Below are 21,963 nucleotides of genomic sequence, written 5' to 3' on the forward strand. Positions count from 1 at the left end.
TCAAAAAAAAAAAAAAAATCTTAAAAAAAAAAAAAAAAAAAAAAAAGACTAGAAGTGGTTGTTATTCAAATGCGTAAAACTCAGGGGGAAAAAAAAATCACCAAGCACACAAAGAAAACAGGGAAACTTGGCCCTGATCAAAGGGTCGAAATAAATCTCCAGGAGTGCCTGGGTGCCTCGGGTGGTTAAGCATGCGGCTTAGATTTCGGCTCAGGTCATGTTCTCAGGGTTGTGAGATCAAGCCCCCATCTGGCTCTATGCTGGGCATGGAGACTGCTTAAGAATCTTCTCTCCCTCTCCCTCTCTCTCGGCACCACCACCCAGCTCCTCTAAAGACAAACAAAAAAACCCCACATACTTTGGAAGATAACAAATATAAATATATGTGCAGAGCACCCAAATATATGAAGCAAACACTAACAGAACTGACAGGGGAAATAGTCAATAATAGCGGAGTACAATATCTGGCTTTCAATAATGGATATAACAACCAGACAGAAGATCAATAAAAAAATCAGAGAATCTGAATATCACTATTTATCAAATGGACCTAACAAACATATACAGAACACTCATTCCACCTTATAGCAGCAAAACACACATTCTTCTTAAGCACACATGAACTGTTTTCCATGATAAATCACGACAGACCACAAATCAAGTCTTACAAATTTAAGAAGACTGAAATCCTACCATGTTATCTTTTCCAATCACAATGAGCTGGAACTCTAGCAGTTGGAAAACTAGAAAATCCACAAATATATGGAAATCAACAAACTCCTGCACAACCAGTGTGTTGGAGAAGTCCCAAGAAAAATTAGAAAATATCTTCAGACAAACAAATATGAAAATACAATATACCTAAACTTATGGGATCCAGTAAAGTAAGTACTAAGAGAGAAGTTTATAGCAGGAAGCACCTACATTAAGAAAAAAGATTCCAGGGTGCCTGGGGTGGCTCAGTCAGTTAAGCATCTGCCTTCAGCTCAGGTCATGATCCCAGGGTTCTGGGATCGAGTCCTGCATTCGGTTCCTTCTCAGCGATGAGTCTGCTTATCCCTCTCCCCTCTCCCTCTCCCCCCTGCTTGTTCTCTCTCTTAGAAATAAAATCTTTAAGAAAAAAGATCTCAAATCAACAACCTAATTTTTACACTTCAAGGAATAAGAATAAATCCAGAGTTAGCAGAAGGAAGGAAATAATATTAGAGCAGAAATAAAACAGGAAATTAAAAATATCAAGAAGACTAAGCACTGATTTTTTTAATGATCAGTAAAATTAGAAAGTCCTTAGCTACATTAACTAAGGAAAAAAACACAAATAACTAAAACCAGAAATTAAAGAAGAGTCATTTCAACTGATACCACAGAAGCAAAAGAATTATAAGAAACTACTATGAACAACTGCATGCTAACAAACTGGATGATCTAGAAATGGATAAATTTCTAGAAACATACCAAGACTGAATCATGAACAAATACAAAATTTGAATTAGGAATTAGTAAGGAGATTAAATCAGTCATTAAAAACCTCCCAAGTGAAAAAAGCCTAGGATGAGATGGCTTCACTGGAGAAATCTACCAATCATCTAAAAAAGAATTAATGCCAAACCTTTTCAAACTCTTCCAAAAACTGAGAAGGAGAGAACATTTCCAAACTCATTTTATGAGGTGAGCATTACTCTGATACCAAAGACAGACAAATACACTTTAAAAAAAAAAAACTGTAAACCAATATTCCTTATGAACATTGCTGCAAAAATCCTCAACAAATATTAGCAAACTGAATTCAATACACCATGACCAAGTGGGATTCACCCCTGGGATGGAAAGATAATTCAACATATAAAAAAATAAATGTAATACAAATGTTACCAAAATGAAGAAAATCACATGACTATCTCAACTGATGCAGAAATTCAACACTTTTTTTAAAGATTTATTAGAGAGAGAGAGAGAGAGAGCAAGACAGCACATGCTCATATGAGTTGGGGGGGGAGGGCCAGAAGTAGAGAATCTTCAAGCAGACTCCCAGCTATGTGCAAAGCCCAATGACAGTGCTCCATCTCACAACCCATGAGATCATAACCTGAGCCAAAACCAAGAGTTGGACGCTTAACCCACTGAACCACTCAGATGTCCCTCAACACTTTTTTTTTTTTTAAAGTAAGCTGTAGGCCCAGTATGTGGCTTGAACTCATGACCCTGATATCAAAAGTCACACGTTCTACCGACTGAGACAGCCAGGCCACTTCCTACCAAAATCCCAATGGCATTTTCTGCAGAAACAGGAAAAAAAAAATCCTAAAATTCACATGGAATCTTAATGGACACCAAACAGCCAAAAACAATCTTGGCAAAGAATATGTCATTTCTTCAAAATATATTATAAAGCGACATTCTAATATGATATTGCCATAATGACAGACACAAAGGTCAATGGAACAAAATGGAGAACACAGAAATAAACTCTAAGTGTATGGTCAAATTATCTTTGACCAGTATGCTAAGACTAAACAATGGGGAAAGGATGGTCTCATCAATAAATGGTGCTGGGAAAAGTGGATATCCACATGCAAAAGAGATGGACCCTTATCTTACACCATTTACAGATATTAACTCAAAATGGATCAAAAACCTAAATCTAAGATCTGAAACTATAACACTCCAGAAGAAAACAAGGAAAAAGATCCTTGTTTCAATCAAATCAAAAGATTTGATTCATGACTGGAATGAGCAATGATTTATTTGATAGGATACCAAAAGCACAGATAACAAAAGCAAAAATAGACGAATTGGACTGCATCAAACTTAAAATCTTCTGCATAGCAAGGGAAACAATTAACATAGTGAAAAGACAACCTACAAAATGAAAGAAAATGTCTGCAAACCATGTATCAAATAAGGGGGAATAAAGAAGAAGAAAAAAAAGAAAGGCAGGCAGGCAGGCAGAAAGAAAGAAACAAAGAAATCCTACAACTCGGTAACAAAACAACCCAATTCAAAAATGGTCAAAGGACCTGGAGAGACATTTTTTTCAAAGAAGATATACAAATGGCCAACAAGCATATGAAAAGATCCTCAACATCACTAATCATTAGGGAAATGCAAATCAAAACCATAATGAGGGCGCCTGGGTGGCTCAGTTGGTTAAGCGACTGCCTTCAGCTCAGGTCATGATCCCAGGGTCCTGGGATCGAGTCCCGCATCGGGCTCCCTGCTCTGCGGGAAGTCTGCTTCTCCCTCTCCCAGGTCCTGGGATCGAGTCCCACATCGGGCTCCCTGCTCTGCGGGAAGCCTGCTTCTCCCTCTCCCACTCCCCCTGCTTGTGTTCCCTCTCTCGCTGTGTCTCTCTCTGTCAAATAAATAAATAAAATCTTTAAAAAAAAAAAAAAAAAACCATAATGAGCTATCACCTTACACCTGTTAGGATGGCCACTATAAAAAAATAAATAACAAGTGCTGGTGAGGATGTAAGGAAATTGAAACACTAAGCGCACTGTTGGTAGGATTATAAAATGGTGTAGCCACTATGGAAAACAGTTTGGAATTTCCTCAAAATACTAAAAATAGAATTATATGATCCATTCCAATTTCTGGCATACAGTCTAAAAGAACTGAAAATGTGACCTCAAAGAGGTTATTTGCACACCCATGTTCAAAGCAGTCTTATTCACAATAGCCAAGAGAGAAGCAACTTAAATGTCCAATCCTAAATATCTGCTGATAGATGAATAAAAAAAATATGGTATGTACATACAATGGACTATTATTCAACTTCAAGAAAGACAAATTGTGTCATATGCTAAAACATGGATGAAATTTGAGGACATTATGCTAAGTGAAATAATCCAATCTCAAAAAGACAAACAGTACACGATTCCATTTACATGAGATATCTAAAGTAATCCAACTCATAAAAACAGAAGGAGAATCGTGGTTGCCAGGGCATGGGGGAAAAGGAAACCGAATTGCTGTTCAGTTGAGTACAGTTTCAGACACGCAAGATGAAAAAGTTCTAGAGATCTATTGTACAACAATGTGTATACAGTAATGCTGTATAAACTTGTTCAGAAGGTAAATTTATGTATTTTTTACCACAATAAAAATAAAGCATTGCTACATGCTAACTTAAAAGAACCAAACACTAAAATACCACATATTGTATGATTCCATTAACATGAAATGTACAGAACAGGAAAATCTACAGACTGGGGAGAAATGAAGGGAGGTTAATAAAGGGTACTATGTTTCTTTCCTGGGTGAGGAAATATTCCAAAATTGATTGTGTTGATGATTGTACAATTCTGTGAAAAAAACCACTGAAGTATAAACTTTAAAATGATGGATATTTCATGGTACATGAGTTAAATCTCAATAAAGCTGTTAGAAAACAAAATCTACTATGGTAAACAATTTTGAGAATCTTATGTTGAAGGATAGTCAGTTTTCATATTCAGAACATTCCATCCCAAAGCAACGGAATACACGTTCTTCTCTAGTGCCCATGGAACATTCTCCAGAATCAATCACATCCTGGGTCATAAATCAGGTCTCAACCGGTACCAAAAGATTGGGATCATTCCCTGCCGATTTTCAGACCACAATGCTTTGAAACTAGAACTCAATCACAAGACGAAAGTCAGAAAGAACTATTAATACATGAGGCTAAAGAGCATCCTACTAAAGAATGAATGGGTCAACCAGGAAATTAAAGAAGAATTAAAAAAATTCATGGAAACCAATGAAAATGAAAATACAACTGTTCAGGGGCGCCTGGGTGGATCAATCATTGAGCGTCTGCCTTCGGCTCAGGTCATGATCCCAGGGTCCTGGGATCGAGCCCCACATCGGACTCCCTGCTCCGCAGGAGGCCTGCTTCTCCCTCTCCCATTCCCCCTGCTTGTGTTCCCTCTCTCACTGTACCTCTCTCTGTCAAATAAATAAATAAAATCTTTAAAAAAAAAAAGAAAAGAAAATACAACTGTTCAAAATCTTTGGGATGCCTAAGAGGAAAGTATATAGCAATACAAGCCTTTCTCAAGAAACAAGAAAGGTCTCAAGTACAAAAACTAACCCTACACCTAAAGGAGCTGGAGAAAGAACAGCAAATAAAGCCTAAACCCAGCAGGAGAAGAGAAATAATAAAGATCAGAGCAGAAATCAATGAAATAGAAACCAAAAGAACAGTAGAACAGATCAACGAAACTAGGAGCTGGTTCTTTGAAAGTATTAACAAGATTGATAAACCCCTGGCCAGACTTATCAAAAAGAAAAGAGAAATGACCCAAATCAACAAAATCATGAATGAAAGAGGAGAGATCACAACCAACACGAAAGAAATACAAACAATTATAAGAACATATTATGAGCAACTCTATGCCAGCAAATTAGATAACCTGGAAGAAATGGATGCATTCCTGGGGATGTATCAGCTACCAAAACTGAACCAGGAAGAAACAGAAAACCTGAACAGACCTATAACCACTAAGGAAATTGAAGCAGTCATCAAAAATCTCCCAACAAACAAAAGCCCAGGGCCAGATGGCTTCCCAGGGGAATTCTACCAAACATTTAAAGAAGAATTAATACCTATTCTTCTGAAACTGTTCCAAAAAATAGAAATGGAAGGAAAACTTCCAAACTCATTTTATGAGGCCACCATTACCTTGATCCCCAAACCAGACAAAGACCCCATCAAAAAGGAGAATTACAGACCAATATCCTTGATGAACATGGATGCAAAATTCTCACCAAAATACTAGCCAATAGGATCCAACAGTACATTAAAAGGATTATTCACCACAACCAAGTGGGATTTATCCCTGGGCTGCAAGGTTGGTTCAACATCTGCAAATCAATCAACGTGATACAATACATTAACAAAAGAAAGAACAAGAATCATATGATCCTCTCAATAGATGCAGAAAAAGCATCTGACAAAGTACAGCATCCTTTCTTGATCAAAACTCTTCAGAGTATAGGGATAGAGGGTACATACCTCAATATCATAAAAGCCATCTATGAAAAACCTACAGCGAATATCATTCTCAATGGGGAAAAACTGAGAGCTTTCTCCCTAAGGTCAGGAACGTGGCAGGGATGTCCACTATCACCACTGCTATTCAACATAGTATTAGAAGTCCTAGGCACAGCAATCAGACAACAAAAAGAAATAAAAGGCATCCAAATTGGCCAAGAAGAAGTCAAACTCTCACTGTTTGCAGATGATATGATACTTTATGTTGAAAACCCAAAAGACTCCACCCCAAAACTGCTAGACCTCATACAGGAATTCAGTAAAGTGGCAGGATATAAAATCAATGCACAGAAATCAGTGGCATTCCTATACACCAACAACAAGACAGAAGAAAGAGAAATTAAGGAGTCGATCCCATTTACAATTGCACCCAAAACCATAAGATACCTAGGAATAAATCTAACCAAAGAGGCAAAGGATCTGTACTCAGAAAACTATAAAATACTCATGAAAGAAACTGAGGAAGACACAAAGAAATGGAAAAATGTTCCATGCTCATGGATTGGAAGAACAAATATTGTGAAGATGTCAATGCTACCTAGAGCAATCTACATGTTCAATGCAATCCCCATCAAAATACCATCCACTTTTTTCAAAGAAATGGAACAAATATTCCTAAAATTTGTATGGAACCAGAAAAGACCCCGAATAGCCAGAGGAATGTTGAAAAAGAAAAGCAAAGCTGGTGGCATCACAATTCCGGACTTCCAGCTCTATCACAAAGCTGTCATCATCAAGACAGTATGGTACTGGCACAAAAACAGACACATAGATCAATGGAACAGAATAGAGAGCCCAGAAATGGACCCTCAAAACTCTATGGTCAACTAATCTTTGACAAAGCAGGAAAGAATGTCCAATGGAAAAAAGACAGTCTCTTCAACAAATGGTGTTGGGAAAATTGCACAGCCACATGCAGAAGAATGAAACTGGACCATTTCCTTGCACCACAAACAAAAAGACTCAAAATGGTTGAAAGACCTAAATGTCAGACAGGAGTCCATCAAAATCCTAAAGGAGAACAAAGGCAGCAACCTCTTCAACCTCAGCCACAGCAACTTCTTCCTAGAAACATCACCAAAGGCAAGGGAAGCAAGGGCAAAAATGAACTATTGGGACTTCATCAAGATAAAAAGCTTTTGCACAGCAAAGGAAACAGTCAACAAAACCAAAAGACAACCGACAGAATGGGAGACGATATTTGCAAATGACATATCAGATAAAGGGCTAGTATCCAAAATCTATAAAGAACTTATCAAACTCAACACCCAAAGAACAAAGAATCCAATCAAGAAATGGACAGAAGACATGAACAGACATTTTTCCAAAGAAGACATCCAAATGGCCAACAGACACATGAAAAAGTGTTCAACATCACTCGACATCAGGGAAATCCAAATCAAAACCTCAATGAGATACCACCTCACACCAGTCAAAATGGCTAAAATTAACAAGTCAGGAAATGACAGATGTTGGCGGGGATGCGGAGAAAGGGGAACCCTCCCACACTGTTGGTGGGAATGCAAGCTGGTGCAACCACTCTGGAAAACAGTATGGAGGTTCCTCAAAAAGTTGAAAATAGAGCTACCATATGATCCAGCAATTGCACTACTGGGTATTACCCCAAAGATACAAATGTAGGGATCCGAAGGGGTACGTGCACCCTTATGTTTATAGCAGCAGTGTCCACAACAGCCAAACTGTGGAAAGAGCCAAGATGTCCATCGACAGGGCGCCTGGATGGCTCAGTTGGTTAAGTGACTGCCTTCGGCTCAGGTCATGATCCTGGTCCCAGGATCGAGTCCCGCATCGGGCTCTCTGCTCGGCAGGGAATCTGCTTCTCCCTCTGACCCTCCTCCCTCTCATGCTCTCTGTCCCTCATTCTCTCTCTCTCAAATAAATAAATAAAATCTTTAAAAAAAAAAAGATGTCCATCGACAGATGAATGGATAAAGATGTGGCATATATACACAATGGAATATTATGCAGCCATCAAAAGGAATGAGATCCTGCCATTTGCAATGACGTGGATGGAACTGGAGGGTGTTATGCTGAGCGAAATAAGTCAATCAGAGAAAGACATGTATCATATGACCTCACTGATAGGAGGAATTCTTAATCTCAGGAAACAAACTGAGGGTTGCTGGAGTGGGGGGTGGGGTGGGAGGGATGGGGTGGCTGGGTGATAGACACTGGGGAGGGTATGTGCTATGGTGAGCGCTGTAAATTGTGCAAGACTGTTGAATCACAGATCTGTACCTCTGAAACTAATAATGCAATATATGTTAAGAAAAAAAAAAAGAGCAGGAGAGGAAGAATGAAGGGGGGGAATCGGAGGGGGAGACAAACCATAAGAGACGATGAACTCTGAGAAACAAACTGAGGGTTCTAGAGGGGAGGGGGGTGGGGGGATGGGTTAGCCTGGTGATGGGTATTAAAGAGGGCACGTTCTGCATGGAGCACTGGGTGTTATGCACAAACAATGAATCATGGAACACTACGTCCAAAACTAATGATGTAATGTATGGTGATTAACATAACAATAAAAAATGGGGGAAAAAAGGATAGTCAGTTTTATCCTCAACAATTATATTGTATATAATATTAATATCTTGAAAGACTTCTGCTGTTTTCTTCTGCTGCTAAGGTAAGATACCCTGGTACTTCAGTTTTTTGTTGTTCTCAAACCTTGTTACAGAAGGGAAGTTAAGACATCTAAAGCCTTCAAATAAGTACTACAGAACACTTTCTTTTTCCCAAAAGCAAATGTCCCTTTTGTCTACATCATCAATGGACCTTCCTTAAATTGTGGTAAAGGAAGCCTAACATTCAATAAAATCTATTCACTTTCTGTAAACTAATAACTATACTTAAATTTTAGGCTCAGAGCCTCTCAATTACCTACAATGCCGGACTGAGTCCCAAAAAGTTTCATAGATTTAAAAAGGTCATGGGTTTGGGACACCTGGGTGGCTCAGTTGGTTAAGCGTCTGCCTTCGGCTCAGGTCATGATCCTAGGGTCCTGGGATCAAGCCCCATATCAGGCTCTCTGCTCAGTGGGGAGTCTGCTTCTCTCTCTGCCTATTGCTCCCCTTCTTGTGCTCGCTCTCTCACTCTATCTCAAATAAATAAAATTTTAAAAAAAGAGAGAGAGAGAGAGCTTCTGGTAAACATAATTTCTGAAAGTATATGGAAACCTGGCCCTCAAAATTCAGATCTTGTACACAAAGCTCATCCTTCAAGTGATAGTACTTTCTTCCCAATTTACACTTAGCCCTTCCATCAAAATAGCCCAACTTCAGAAGGGTAACATTATCACCACTACTTCTCTAATCCTTATCATTGTCAGGGGTCCTTACCTGGTTCAGGGAGCTCAGGCTGGGGTGTCAAACTGGGAATTCCCGGCTCTTTTTCCATCTCTTCAATGCTGGCACTGGATTTATCACAAACATTCAACCGTGGTCCAACTGAATCTAAGCAGCTGGAATGATTGGGATCTGCCAGTGTATCCTCTAGTATGTTTGTTGAAGTAGGGGGTCTATGCTCTGGGAACTCATCCCCCTTCTTTATGGGGTCAGCTGGAAGCAAAACCCCAAAGGCACCCTCAGAGTTTTCTTTCTCCCTAAATCTGTTAGTGCGCTTCCGAGGTTTAGTGCGCCTTTGGTTTAAACGCTGCCACCGCTTTTTAGGCACCGCTTGATTTACACCACTGGGTTCATCATTCTCACTGTTCATTTCAGTATCCACCTCTGGGCCTTTTCTGTTTTCAAAAGAGGGGACTTTCTCAGGAATTTTATCAGTGTCAGACTGGTTGACTTTGTTATCAAAATGAATACTGGAAAAATGGGCACTGTCTTCACTTGTTAAATGGCCCATTAACTGAAGGCCTTCCTCTTTACCAGGGTCTTCTAGCCCACCTCTTGAGGAACCATTCTCTGAACCTCCACTGGCTCTGTCTCCCTGCAGTGCAGCCTCAAGAGTTACAGCTGGAAGTCGGTTGAGTTTTCTTTTGCGCTCTGTCTTTAAGGCTTTACGGTTCAATGTGTTCTTTCCCAACTGGGCTGAAAAACTATCTCGCAATTTAGATGATGGTTTTGATCGCCCACAGTTGCGCCTAGTAACACAGTTTGAACGACTTTTACCAGAAGCAGGGATGTCTCTTCTGTCAGACACTAGGCCAGGTACAGATACAGACAACTCTCCAGACACTGCAGAGTCACCCCCACTAGAGCTAGGACGGACTGGGTTCTGAGTGCCATCTCCATTTTTTTCTGAACTGTGAGTGGAGCTTCCTGAAACCAAGACCTTAGATGCACCTACAGGACTACTTGTAGAACAGTCCCCAAGACCAGGACTCCGATAAGAGACCAAGTTCTGAGCAGTCATTAACCGTTGCTCTTTGGTCTTACTATCATGCATATCTTTTAACATCATTAACAATGTACTGAATTTGTAGTCTGGTTCAATAGGTATATGATTCTGACCAGAGGCAGGAGAAAAAAGTAATGGTTTTGATGGCTTTGATGTTCCAGAGTCACTCATATCTTCACTTAAGGATCTATAAGAGAGTTCCTTCAACTCTGACAGAACATGTTTCACCACTGCTGTTTCTATGTCATTTGAATCCCTGGTTTTCTCATGCATGTTGCTCAGTAGTTTTAGCCCATCCACTTTCCCACTTTTGGAAATGCTGGCCAAAGGAGAGCCTTTGGTATCAGAAGAACAGCATTTCAAACTGCAGTCCTCATTTATAACTGGAGGTTCCACTACAACTGGATTTTCTTTATGTTTGCACTTTATACTTCGGATCTTGGGCTGTTTGCTTTTTGAATGTAATAGAGCTTGATTTGTAGCCCCGCCTTTTATTAGTGAGTTCTCACTGGAAATGCTTGATGCTGTGTTGAATTTTGGAGAGAAACCATCATTTCTAAAATCCGATTGGGGTTTGCGGACAACAGTAGATACTTTAAGATCAGAAAGATTAACCTGAGATGTCTCAGTTCCAGGCTCTGCTGTCTTAGTACAATCCATTAGGTGGTCTGTATGTGAGTTAGTAATGAGGGACTTCTGCTTTGCTTTTACCTTAGTGTTTGTGGCAGGATACCTAGTATACTTTACCTTTTCATTTTTCTGCACAGATAACATATTCTCTGTTCTATCAAAAGCATCTGTAATTTCAAGGACACTGTTATCAGACTCTGAACTGTGATCTATGGGATCCAGATCACTGCTTCCATCATCAGAAGTGGTACAGATACTAATGGAATCACTTCGCTTTTCTTCATCACCTGTTCCAATGTAACAGAGCTGCACTTTTGAACTACACACCAAACCTCGTTGGAGTTTCTTCTTCTCCCCAGAACGTTTAGAGATCAAGGCACCCTCAGACAAGCCCAGTAAAGAGTCACAATTTGAAGTCTCAAATTCTTTCTTTGCTGTGTTTTTCGCACAAGAAGAAAACAGGAAACTTCCTGGGGCAGTGTTGGACCCCGTGAGGCTGTTTGCTATCCTGGAAAGTTCATTAGAGGCCTGCTTATCAGATACATCCCCAGAAATAAAGTTTAGGCCAAGGTTCTCTGGAATCTTTCCCCTTCGTTCTTCCTTATGTGCTTCAAATTGCATGTGGCCCTTTTTCATACTAGTCCTTTTTGGATTATCAGAACTCTTTCTGGCTCGAGACTTAGCACAAGGCTTTTCCTTCTCATCTGCAGAATGTTCAGAGTCAAAAGCCAGAGATTTCAAGCAGCCATTAAGTAACAGGTCATGTTCTGATTCAGGATCATTTGTACAGTCCTCAAATGGCATATCCTCCTCACTGTCCAACTTGATTGAACTGGTGACACATCTTCGGTTCTTCGACCCTTTGGGAACATCATACTGTTCAGCAAGACCAACACTGGCTTCCCATTTACTCAAAATTTTCTGAGGAACCTTAAATTTAAAGGAGAAAAAGATTATCACTTATCAAAAAAATACAAAAGGGAATAGAGAGATGATCAGTAAAGACCTCTCAAATAAGAAGCCTTTCCAAGCCTTGTAACTTCTTCAAGGTACTTTTATGGTACCAGCCAGGTGGTTAGCACCCATTGTTCACCCAGAGCCTAAATAAACAATGGGGGATTCCTCAAATCTACTTCTACCACTAAGATCTGTCATTAGAAGAAAGATTAATCCCACACATCCTCTGCTCTCCCTCCTTTACAAAAGAGGGGCCATAACTAGGACTGCATTACTAATCAACATTATATTACTAAATCAAGGAATAATCAGACCCTTCCTATTTACCCCTCCACACTTTAAAATAAGGATTTATTTTCTTCCTGACTTATGAAGGCCAAGCACTTGCTCAGTTGTATGAGAAAGCAAAAGCCTAAAAAAGATGAACATGGAAAAATGAGGACGGGAGAAATGAGGTCAGATCTACCCTAGGAGACCCTAAATTTGAACCTCTGGTTCTCCCTAGGCCCCTTTATTTCTGGTGATGTATCTGATCATTCTATACATGTTACATAAAATCTGGATTATAACTAAGCAGTCTCCTGGGCTGAGTCATGTTGTCCAGAGACACCAAAACACCTTGGGTATTACATATGTGCCTTTCTTGATTCCTCACAGATGGAGACACTGATGTTCTGTGAAATATAACTAATTTTTCAAACTCTTATTTCCCTCCTTGGCTTCATACAATTGTTATTAGTCAAGGGTCTAACTATTAGCCAACTATACTTTAATACTTATAAAAGGGATGTTCCACTGAGCATGTAAAAATTCAGTCACTGGAAAGGTAGCCTCCTCTTATAAAGCAATGAGCTGACCCTTTAATTTATTTTACACACAAACACACACTCATTAATTCTCATAACTGTGACGAGAGTAAAATAACTTTCCAGAATCTGAAAGCCCTACTGAACTCCTTTGAAAATGGGTTGGTTAAGCTACATAACTAAAGGCTTGACACAAAAACTCTTTAACACCTCCCTACCACCAACTACCCCAAGTATTGGAACTGATGCAGGTAAGCCTCCTTCATCATAACAATAACATATACTAGTTGTTTTAGGGCATCAAACTTATGACATATTAAATATTTATCATTATTTCTAATTCTCCCAACAGTTCTAGTGCACATATTATTACATTAGTTTTAGAAATGAAGACACTAATCCTCAGAGAATTCAACTAAGAAACAGAAGGGACTGCATAATGACTCTAACTTATCCTAATAATGATTATTAAGTATTTATACACAGAAAAGCCTGAAACACCAACCTAACAGGAACTATTTCACCTTCTAGAATTAACTACAAAGGAATATTAAAAGAAATAAACCAAGGGCGCCTGGGTGGCTCAGTTGGTTAAGTGACTGCCTTTGGCTCGGGTCATGATCCTGGAGTCCCAGGATCGAGTCCCGCATCGGGCTCCCTGCTCGGCAGGGAGTCTGCTTCTCCCTCTGACCCTCCTCCCTCTCATGCTCTCTGTCTCTCATTCTCTCTCTCTCAAATAAATAAATAAAATCTTTAAAAAAAAAAAAAAGAAAAAAGAAATAAACCAAAATTTTATTCACCTAACTTTAACACAAAACATCAAGCAAATGGAACAAAAACATAATATTCTTTATTAAAACATAACTGGGCTTGAAAGTGCAACTTTAAGTATTAACAACCACATACAAAAACCAAAACACCATTTGCAACAACATGGATAGAGCTAGAGAGTACAGTGCTAAGTGAAATAAGTCAGAGAAAGACAAATCCATATTATTTTACTCATATGTGTAATTTAAGAAACAAAAGAGCAAAGGGGAAAAAAGAGACAGAAAGACAAACAAAGAAACAGACTCTTTAAACTACAGAGAAAAACTGATGGTTACCTGAAGGAGGATGGGTGAAATAGGTGATAGGGATTAAGGAGTGCACTTGTCTATGATGAGCACCAGATGATTAAAATAAAAACAAACAAAAACCCAAGACAACAAACAAAAATGTTTAGTTTTATCTTTCTCATTTTTAAGAGAATTAATCCAGAGAGTGAGAAGTAGAATAGTTCATTTCGAGGATCATTTTCTTCTTACAAAAGATATGAACAAAGAAGACTGGTCATGTCATTTTATACCGTCACATCTAAGTGACATGGTAAAAGTTATCTGAAATTATTTCTCAAAAAATTGAGTGTAAATATATGGAAGGCTACCCGATTTCATCCCAGGAAAAACATTGCTTTCATTTATTTTCTCACAAATATCCTACTACCAAAGGAAATAACTTATATTTAAATAATATAAGACTTCTTCCTTGCCTCTTCCCTGCCCACCCCAAAGAAGATAATTAGAGAGGCTTCATTTCTTTACCTTGTGCCTATATCCTTTTTCTTTTTGCTTCCCTCTTCTCCTAAGAACAGGTAGCTCTTCAAATTGATGTCTGCCTTCGAACATGACGATTGCTTTTCCAGCCACCCAGGCTCTCTCTGAAGGGTCCCCAAAAGCCTCCACGTAGTACTGTCGATAGGGCCTCCGGTTTGAAACTAGATAAAAATAAGAACCAGTGCCATTACTTTAAAGCGATGACTGTTCATCTTCAAGAGAACAGCCATACCATCACTGCCAAAGAAATCTTTACTTTAAAAAAAAAAAAAAAGAGGGGCGCCTGGGTGGCTCAGTTGTTAAGTGTCTGCCTTCAGCTCAGGTCATGATCCTGGGCTCCTGGGATCGAGCCCCGCGTTGGGCTCCCTGCTCAGGAGGAGGCCTGCTTCTCCTTCTCCCACTCCCCCTGCTTGTGTTCCCTCTCTTGCTGTCTCTCTGTCAAATAAATAAATAAAATCTTATGAAAAAAGAAGAGGCCAGAGGGGGAAATTTTAAATATTCAATCCATGTGGAAAGAAAATGTGTAAGAGATTATGAAACAACTTCAGTGGTTTGGTTTGATGATATGCGATTGATTAGTCAATCATAGAACAAATTGATATAACAATCAACTAAGTTCCTTTTATCCTCAGTCTATAAAGTCTTATACCATTGCTACCAGAAAATACAAAGGGCATTTAATAAGCCACAACACCACAAATATAATAATTAGAACCAACCACCAAATTTTTTTTTTAAATGTTTTATTTATTTGACAGAGAGAGACACAGCGAGAGAGGGAACACAAGCAAGAGAAGTGGGAGAGGGAGAAGCGGGCTTCCCGCGGAGCAGGGAGCCCGATGTAGGGCTCGATCCCAGGACCCTGAGATCATGACCCGAGCTGAAGGCAGACGCTTAACGGCTGAGCCACCCAGGCGGCCCACCAAACAAATTTTAAAAAACTATGCTAAAACATAAGGGAGGAAAAAAATGCTCCAATGCCTTGCCATGTATGATGTGCTAACATTTACAGAATGGCTACTATGGACTAGGCACTCACTTACACTAGGTGTTTTGCATGGATTCTTAGCCTTCACAACAACCAACTCTACGAAATAAGTAGTATAATACCCCTTTTATACACATGGTAAGTAGAATAACTTCAGAGAGGGCAAATTCAGAATGAAACATTGGCTTTGCAGAAAAAGCAGAACCTGGTATTTCAAAATACAGAAATTTAAAACAAAAAAGGAAATCCCGAGAACAATAAAAACAGTAAGAAATCCAGTTATTCTACAGTTTCTTTGTTGTCCAAAGTTCTAAACATACAATTAACAAAAATAAAACAATACAGATCTTGTCTAGAAAAGATTATAATCAAATTTACATTTCGGCATTTTTCATACCAGTAAAAAATGTCACAAAAGAAATATATCAGGACTATACAATGTGTAATAATGTTTCTTTCTTTTTTACAATGTGTAATAATTGGCCTGTATTTAGAAAAGGAAATCATCTAATATAAAAATTCACTTACATAGGAACTCACATCTAATCCCCTTAACCATTAAAAAAAAAAAAAAAAAGGAATCCAAATATCTCTTTGAATAAAAAACAGGAAAAGTCAACTTCCTTCAGAATAGAAAAAGAAAGAAAAAGAAAAAGAAAAGAAAGGGGAGGGGAGATGTATAAACTCAATATTAGAACAAGTATAAAGAGCTGTAAATACTGTCAAAACTCAGGTCTCCACAGTAATTAGAAGAGTAGCCAAAATATCAAGTAAATTTCATAGGCAGCTTCTTTACAAATGCTAATTTCAAAACTATACAACCAGAGAATGAAGAGTACCTAACAGCTTTCATAAACTTTAGTTGAAATGGCTATTTTCCTACAAAAATAGAGCTTAATAATAAAATTACAGGGCGCCTGGGTGGCTCAGTTGGTTAAGCGACTGCCTTCGGCTCAGGTCATGATCCTGGAGTCCCAGGATCGAGTCCCGCATCGGGCTCCCTGCTCGGCAGGGAGTCTGCTTCTCCCTCTGACCCTCCCCCCTCTCCTGCTCTCTCTCTCTCATTCTCTCTCTCAAATAAATAAATAAAAAATCTTTAAAAAAAATAATAATAATAATAAAATTACAACCTGGTTGAATTTTGATTTTTAGTCCATTTCAAAAACAAGTTCTATGAAAACACTGAACTCCTTAGTCTCGCTTAGTCTCCACCTACTAAATTAAATCCTTCCATAGAGGGCGCCTGGGTGGCTCAGTTGGTTAAGCGACTGCCTTCAGCTCAGGTCATGACCCTGGAGTCCTGGGATCGAGTCCCACATCGGGCTCCCTGCTCAGCGGGGGGTCTGCTTCCCCCTCTGCCCTCTTCCCTCTTGTGCTCTCTGTCTCTCATTCTCTCTCTCTCTCAAATAAATAAATAAAATCTTTAAAAAAATAAAATCCTTCCATAGAAACCACCTATAGGGGGAAATCGGAGGGGTAGACGAACCATGAGAGACAATGGACTCTGAAAAACAAACAGGGTTTTAGAGGGGAGGGGGGTGGGAGGATGGGTTAGCCTGGTGGTGGGTATTGAGGAGGGCACGTTCTGCATGGAGCACTGGGTGTTATGCACAAACAATGAATCATGGAACACTACATCTAAAACTAATGATGGAATGTATGGGGATTAACATAAGAATAAAAAAAAAAGAAAAGAAACCACCTATAAAGGGGGATTAAATGATAAGATATATATATACATATATGGTAGGTTCAGAAGGTCAATATGAATAGTACATAATTCTCCCATAATTAAGTAAATTCAATCAACACAGCCTGAACACTTATGATGTGCCAGCACTAAAGAGGACAAAAAAGAATTTTACTGCCTGGTGGGTAAGAGATATACAAATAGATTATGGTAAAAGAATATGGTAATTACAGTAACATAAACATTCACTTTTTATTTTTATTATTTTAAAGATTTATTTATTTATTTATGAGAGAGAGAGAGAGAGAGAGAGAGAGCAGAGCAAGAATGGAGGGAGGAGCAGAGAGAGAGAGAGAATTTTTTAAGCAGACTCCATGCTGAGCATGGAGCCCCGGCATGGGGCTTGATCTCATGATGCGAGCCAAAACCAGTAGGCCGCTTAACCAAACATTCACTTTTTAAAAATAACATTTAAAAGTGGAGATCATTCTGGCACTTTGATGGTTCATTCGTTTAAGCGGCCGACCCTTGATTTCAGTTCAGGTCATGATCTCAAATCCTGGGATCAAGCCCCTCCATGCTCAGCGGGGAGTCAGTTTGAAGATTCCCTTCCCCTTTGCCCCTCCCCTCACCCATGTGCATGCTCTCTAGCTCTCTCAAATAAATAAATGGAACCAAAAAAAAGTGGAGATCATTAATTAGAGGACAAATGGGACACCTGAGCAGAATTTCTAAAGGTAAATAAACACTTTGTTAAGGAGAGAATTCTAGTATGAAGGCCCAGAACATTCAAAGGCATGAATGAATAAACAAACAGCTGAGAACTAAAAGTAGTTCAGAACACTAAATCATAAAAACTTAGCAGGTAAGCAGTGGCTACACCTTAAAGAGCTTGATGCCATGTTAAGAGCCTGACCATTGTGTAAGCTCTTGGCATTGAGGAGCCTCATTTAAATTGTGGAACCACAGGCTCAGTTTTGGGTCTTAGAAATATAAATCTCCTTGACCTTGGAATAACACATTCAAGCGGAAACAGAGAGAAGACTCAGTAGACCAGGGATTACCAAAATAGTGTATAACCAAGATGACTAGAACCTAAACTAAGGTAGTAACACTGGGAATCAAAAAAACAAAATTTGAGAAAAAAAAAATTTTTAGGGGCACCTGGATGGATCAGTTGTTTAAGTGTCTGCCTTTGGCTTGGGTCATGATCCCACAATCCTGGGATCGAGCCCCATGTCCAGCTCTCTGCTCAACGGAAGCCTGCTTCTCCCTCTCCCTGCTGCTCCCCCTGCTTGTATACTCTCTGTCAAATAAACAAAATCTTAAAAAAAAAAAATTTAAAGACAAAACAAAAGGATTTGACAAGTAATAAAAAGTCAGAAGGGTGCCTGCCTGGCTCTTGATCTTGGCTGGGGTTGTGAGTTCAAGCCTCATGTTGGGTATAGAAATTACTTAAATAAAAATAAAACTTAAAAAAAAAAAAAGGGTCAGAACAGATATTTGAACACCATGCTCCTAGCAGTATTATAAACATCAGCCAAAACATGGAAAGAACCCAAATGTCCACTGAGGGATGAACAAAATGTGGTATATACATACACTGGAATATTACTGAGCCTTGAAAATGTATGAAATACTGACACATGGATGAACTTTAAAGACATTATGCTAAGTGAAATAAGCCAGACACAAATAAACAAATATTGTATAATTCTACTTATATGAGGTACCTAGAATAGTCAAATTCTTAGAGAAAGAAGTGGAATAGTATTGATCAGGGGCTAAAAGTTCTTATCAAATGGGTACGGATTTTCAGTGTAAAAATATGAGAAGGTTCTGGATATGTGTAGTGGTAATAATTGCACAACAACGTGTATGTATTTAATGCCACTAAACTGTACACTTGAAAATGGTTAAAATGGGGTGCCTGGGTGGCACAGCTGGTTGAGGGTCCAACTCTTGGTTTCGGCTCAGGTCATGATCTCAGGGTCTTGAGATAGAGCCCATGTCGGGCTCTACACTCAGTGCAGAGTGCGCTTGAGACTCTCTCCCTCTCCTTCTGCCCCCCCCCCCAATAAATAAATCTTTTCTTTTTTAAATGGTTAAAATGGTAAATTTGTGGGGTGCCTGGGTGGCTCAGTTGGTTAAGCATCCAGCTCCTGGTATCGGCTCAGGTCATGATCTCGGGGTTGTGGGACTGAGCCCCAGGTCAGGCTCCGTGCTCAGCACCAAGTCTGCTTGTCCCTCTCCCTCTGCTCCTCCCCTCCCCACCACCTCCTCTCTCAAATAAATAATCAAATCTTTTAAAAAATAAAATGGTAAATTTGTTACATATATTTTAGCACAATAGAAAAAAGGTCAGATTAACAAGTATTAGTGAGGACATAGAGAAATTAGAACCCTCACGCTGGTGGAAATCTGAACTGGTGTAGCAGCTTTTCAAAGCACCTCAAAAAGCTAGAGAGAGTTAACATGTGAGCCAGCAATTCTACTCCTGGGTATATACTCAAAAGATTTGAAAACATTATGTCCACACTAAAACTTATACACAAATATTCACAGTAGCACTATTCTGAATAGCCATAAGGAAGAAACGGTCCAAATGTCCATTGACTGATGAATTCAAAAATAAAATGTGGTCTATCCATATAATGGAATACATTTACCATGAAACAAAATGAAATACTGATACATGAATACATTTTGAAAGCATTATGCTAAGTGAAAGTAGTCATAAAGGACCACATAGTATATAATTCCATTTATATGAAACATCCAGAATATGCAAATCTATAGAGATAGAAAATATATTACTTGTTACTTAGGGCAAAGAGGTGTAAGGGGTGAGAAGATTGGGGAGAGGGTAGATAAAGGGTATGAGGTTTCTTTTTGGGATGATGAATATGTTCTAAAATTGACTATTGGTGGTAGTTACTCAACTCTGAATATACGAAAAACCACTCATTGAATTGTATACTTTAAAAGGGGTGAATTTTATGCTCTGTAAATTATATCTAAAAAAAGTTCTATAGAAAATACAGAATCTGATGGTATAAGGGCACAAAGAAGGAAGAAAAGGGTGACTTCTAGGTATTTGGGGTACATAACTAGGTGGCAGGGATCTATTCACTAAGGCAGGAAATGAAGAAAGTACTGGCCTGAGGAGGAAAATAATTATGTCAGTTTTAAATAAGCTAAGCTCAGGTGCCTAAAGGACATCCCAGTGAAAGCTTCAAGTACACAGCTGGGCTAGCAGATTTGAAGCCTGGGGAAACACTAGTACTGTGTATATAAATTAAGTTTAACGATAACAGTTAAAACTCATAGTTAATAAGACTGCTATTCAAGGGGCGCCTGGGTGGCTCAGTTGGTTGGGCGACTGCCTCTTCGGCTCAGGTCATGATCCTGGAGTCCCGGGATCGAGTCCCGCATCGGGCTCCCTGCTTGGCAGGGAGTCTGCTTCTCCCTCCGACCCTCCTCCCTCTCATGCTCTCTCTCTATCTCATTCTCTCTCTCAAATAAATAAATAAAATCTTTAAAAAAAAAAAAAAAAAAAAAGACTGCTATTCAAAAAAGAAGAGAAAAGAGGGGCTCCTGACTGGCTCAGTCAAAAGAGCATGCAACTACTGATCTAGGGGTCGTGAGTTTGAGCCCCACGTTGGGTGCAGAGTTGCTAAAGAAATAAACTTAAAGAGAGAGAAAAGTTAAAAAAAAAAAAAAAAAGAATCACCCACATTCAACAGCAATGTAGAAGAGGATCCAGCAAAGGATAATAAAAGGAATTTTTTAAAAATTAGATGAAAATAGTGATTATTGTAACAAGAGAACACAAAAGTCAAGGATGAGAGATAAATATTAGGAGGAAAGGGAGTGTTTCCCTGAACCAAATGCCTATAAAATTAAAAACTATTATCTACTGTATTACCAGGTAACTAATGGCCCTGCATAGAGCAAGGTTAGGAGAGAATGGGTGATTTCAGTGCTTTCAGAAGTGAGTAGCACATCCAGAGTGGAGAAAGTCGATGGTTCCTGCAATCATGGTTATGAAGGGAAGATGAGAGCTGCCACAGATAGTCATAGGTAGAGCTTTTTGAACAACAGGTTTATTCAAATATTAGTTCTCTTCAAAGAGCCACAGTAATTCTTTGCTCTAGTAAATAATCGTTTTAAAAACTATTACTAAATAATGTTAAAGTAGAAATCTTTAAAGATAAAGAATGAGGGCGCCTGGGTGGCTCAGTTGGTTGGGCGACTGCCTTCGGCTCAGGTCATGATCCTGGAGTCCCAGGATCGAGTCCCATATCAGGCTCCCTGCTCAGCAGGGGGCCTGCTTCTCCCTCTTCCCTCTCATGCTCTCTGTTTCTCATTCTCTCTCTCTCAAATAAATAAATAAAATCTTAAAAAAAAAAAAAAAAAGATAAAGAATGAGACTAATACTCAAGTTTAGTTTTGTTCCCTTCTAACCCCCCCCAAAAAAAACCAGAAAAAGCAGTTTTTAAAAAGAATAAACACAAAATGGGGTGCCTGGGTGGCTCAGATGGTTAAGCATCTGCCTTCGGCTCAGGTCATGATCTCAGGGTCCTGGGACTGAGTCCCGCATCGGGCTCCCTGCTAGGCAGGGAGCCTGCTTCTCCCTCTGCCTCTGGCTCTCTCTCTTCTCTCACTCCCATGAATAAATAAATTAAAAAAAAAAAAAAAAAACATTTTAAAAAGAATAAACACAAAGGACAAAGCACTGGAAAAGAAACAACAATAATGGGGCGCCTGGGTGGCTCAGTCGGTTAGGCGACTGCCTTCGGCTCAGGTCATGATCCTGGAGTCCCGGGATCGAGTCCCGCATCGGGCTCCCTGCTCGGCAGGGAGTCTGCTTCTCCCTCTGACCCTCC

General features: G+C 39.3%; 1 protein-coding gene across 1 annotated transcript in view; it reads right to left on the reverse strand.

Annotated features, from left to right (window-relative positions):
* NSD1 (nuclear receptor binding SET domain protein 1) overlaps nucleotides 1–21,963 on the reverse strand; it is a 139,560-nt gene that overhangs the window by 62,772 nt on the left and 54,825 nt on the right. Inside the window, exons 4-5 of the mRNA XM_044917101.1 lie at nucleotides 14,385–14,557; nucleotides 9,397–11,968 (exon numbers count right to left, since the gene is read on the reverse strand). Coding sequence (XP_044773036.1) covers nucleotides 9,397–11,968; nucleotides 14,385–14,557 — 2,745 coding nt within the window. The remainder of the gene's footprint in view (nucleotides 1–9,396; nucleotides 11,969–14,384; nucleotides 14,558–21,963) is intronic.

The sequence above is a fragment of the Neomonachus schauinslandi genome, chromosome 7 (assembly GCF_002201575.2).
Source record: "Neomonachus schauinslandi chromosome 7, ASM220157v2, whole genome shotgun sequence".
Lineage (NCBI taxonomy): Eukaryota > Metazoa > Chordata > Mammalia > Carnivora > Phocidae > Neomonachus > Neomonachus schauinslandi.